The following is a 2,691-nucleotide window of genomic DNA, read 5'->3' on the forward strand; positions in this document are numbered from 1 at the left end:
ACACAGACGCAGGCACGTGCGCGTGTGCACAGGCAGACAGACACCATGCTCTGAGGATAGCCAAAGACCAAGAAATACTCAGAGGTACTGATAAGGAAGGATTCAATACAGCCGAGACCTTGAATTCAGACCCTTGGCTTCTAGAACTGTGAGAAAATAGAAAATAAACTTCTCGAAGGAATTCCGGTTGGAGCAGCATGAGGAAACTAAGAGAGCGGTCTTATCCCATATTACCCTTTAATTTATCCTTTACATATTGTAACTGTGCCTGCAAGAGCGCTCTGAAGAACCATAACTCACTGTATCAACGTTACCTCTTCTTTTAGCATCAATAGTGTGAGAATCAGGGGCTGATGGCCCACAGCTACATCTCAAGAACTATTTTTATCTTTGTTGCCTAGGATACATATACTCAACAAACATTTGTGAATATTGATGAGAATTCTTTTAAGTCTCAGTTCCTCCCTGAGTGTCCACTATGGACGGACATCTGTGGGAAACAGAAAGATTTCTCCCAAGGCGTTTCCCCCAAATAGATGTTAGACTGAGGACACTGCTTGCAGCTAATGGTAAATGATTGTCAAGTTACCTCCCTGAAGGCAGTCAGCTGCCAGACTACTGTCTGGTCCCACCACAGGTAGGGCCCACTCCCTGCTGTAAGGACAATGGGCTACTAGGAGAATGGCATTCATAGTTCGGTGGTAGCATTCTTGCCTTCCATACAGAAGACCCAGTCTTGATTCTCAGCCAATGTACCCGAAGGGCAGCAGCCACGTGTCTTGTTAGTGAAGGTGTGTGTGATACTGAATGATGTTGAATTAGATTTCCCCAGAGTTTCCAGGAACCGAGAAGAAAGTCCTGGGCGTGTACACTAAAAATCAGACTGACTCTCTCTCTGTATATATCTATCTATATATATATCTATATATATCACAACAGTCCAATCTGTAACAGATCATGAAAATGCAACATTGTATTCCATTGTGCATGGGGTCACCATGAGTTAGGGTATTAGACAAACCTGGGTCTATCACATGGAAGATGAGGATTTTAACCACTATTTTTAGTTTGTAAGCCATTTCACCACTTTTACAAACATATCGTGGGGACATTCACTTACTGCCACTGAGTCAGTTCTGCAGTTTAGCCACCCAATTGGGCAGGTGAAACGGCCACGGCAGGTTTCCGAGACGAAATCTTTAAGGGGGTAGCAAGCCTTATTTTGGCCTTGTGGAGTGGCTGGTGGATTTGAACTGCCAGTCTTGTGGTTAGCAGTCCTGCTCATAATGCACTACACCACCAGGATCCTTCTGACCGCATCGGTCATCACGATTTCTAAGAGAACCCCAGGAAACAGATGCCTGGGACACCTTCCAACCTCGTCCTCCATTTCAATGCATTTCTGGTGGACTACTTTCTCCAGAAAATGCCATTTACTTGTTTGTGAAGGTAGCATAGGCTTCGGAAGAGAGGAGTCACGTGAGAGAGAAAAAATGAAGTCAATCCCAATTGCCGGTATGAACTCTGCCCCCTTGTGCCTACCTTTTGCTGCACACTTGGGCTTTGGGGGCCAGTACTACCAGTGGCGCGCTGGCTACTGTCTGCCGGGGCCCCAGGGAAAGGGGGCTGGAGGCTGGGAGGCTTCGGGGAGAAGCCTGGAAGACGGTGATCATGGACTCCTGAGTTCTGCAGAGAAGGAGAAGCAACAGAGTTAGGTGGCCAGCAGCAGCACTCCTGCGTATGGCCTCTGTGTGGCCTCTGCTGAGACCTCTGGTCCCTGACAGTGTCTTATCATTCTAAAAACAAGAAAACCCTAAAGCCAACTCTTGTTGAGTAGACCCCAAATTGTAGGGAACGCACATGTCTAAGAATACAGCTGTGCACCATGGGGGTTTCAATGGCTGATCTCTTGGAAGTAGATCAGGAGACCTTACGTTCTAGGTGCCTCAGGGTGGCCTTGAACACCCAACCTTTCAGTTAGCAGTTGAGTGTGTCAACTGCTTCTACCACCTGGGCACACGTTTTTCCCCTCTGCTCCCATAAGAATTTATTGCCTTAAAAACCCAGAGTCAAGATAGATAACCCCTTAGAAACAGTAACTGGGAGTAATGATTCCCTGTGGGTACAGGAAAAGGAAGGGGTAGGAAGGGGGGGACCAATAGCAGTGATGACTGTATAATCCTACTGGAGGGGAACGGAGAATAAAATTATCCATGAACAGTGGGTATTGTGAGTATATACACTCAGACCTCCCTGAATTTCACTGCTGGAGAATGTGCTTAAAAATCTGTCTCTGCACATAACATTGAGTATTTAAAGACGCACAATAATTCCCACATAGTCATGGTGTAGAGTCCCCCCTTCTCATCAGGAGAAGAGTTCAAAGCTCTTCACAATTGGTGCTATTTCCTTCTTCAAACTTAAATTCTATTACTTCTCTCTTTCTCTGAAATTTCCCTTCTGGGCAAGCTGGCCTCAACAGACCTGGACATTAGACTTTTCTATCTTTGTTCACATCATTGGCCCTCCTAGGATGCCCCCACCCCCACCCCCGCTAGTTTTTAAATACTAAAGCCAGTTGCTAACTGAGGTGTTTCAAACTTATGGCAATCCCAGGTGTCAGAATAGAACTAGGCTCCATGGGTCTTTCAATGGCTGTGATATTTTGGAAGTAGTTTACCAGGTCTTTCT

The 2,691-nt window shown here is 46.0% G+C and overlaps 1 protein-coding gene across 3 annotated transcripts in view; it reads right to left on the reverse strand.

Annotated features, from left to right (window-relative positions):
- MYOCD (myocardin) overlaps positions 1–2,691 on the reverse strand; it is a 137,487-nt gene that overhangs the window by 8,643 nt on the left and 126,153 nt on the right. For all 3 annotated transcript variants that reach the window (XM_045293526.1, XM_045293525.1, XM_004709338.2), the window contains exon 11: positions 1,543–1,686. In XM_045293526.1, the coding sequence (XP_045149461.1) occupies positions 1,543–1,686 (144 nt within the window). The remainder of the gene's footprint in view (positions 1–1,542; positions 1,687–2,691) is intronic.

This window comes from Echinops telfairi, unplaced genomic scaffold (assembly GCF_000313985.2).
Source record: "Echinops telfairi isolate 266 unplaced genomic scaffold, ASM31398v2 ScPeMD7_2010;HRSCAF=2546, whole genome shotgun sequence".
In the NCBI taxonomy this organism is placed as follows: domain Eukaryota; kingdom Metazoa; phylum Chordata; class Mammalia; order Afrosoricida; family Tenrecidae; genus Echinops; species Echinops telfairi.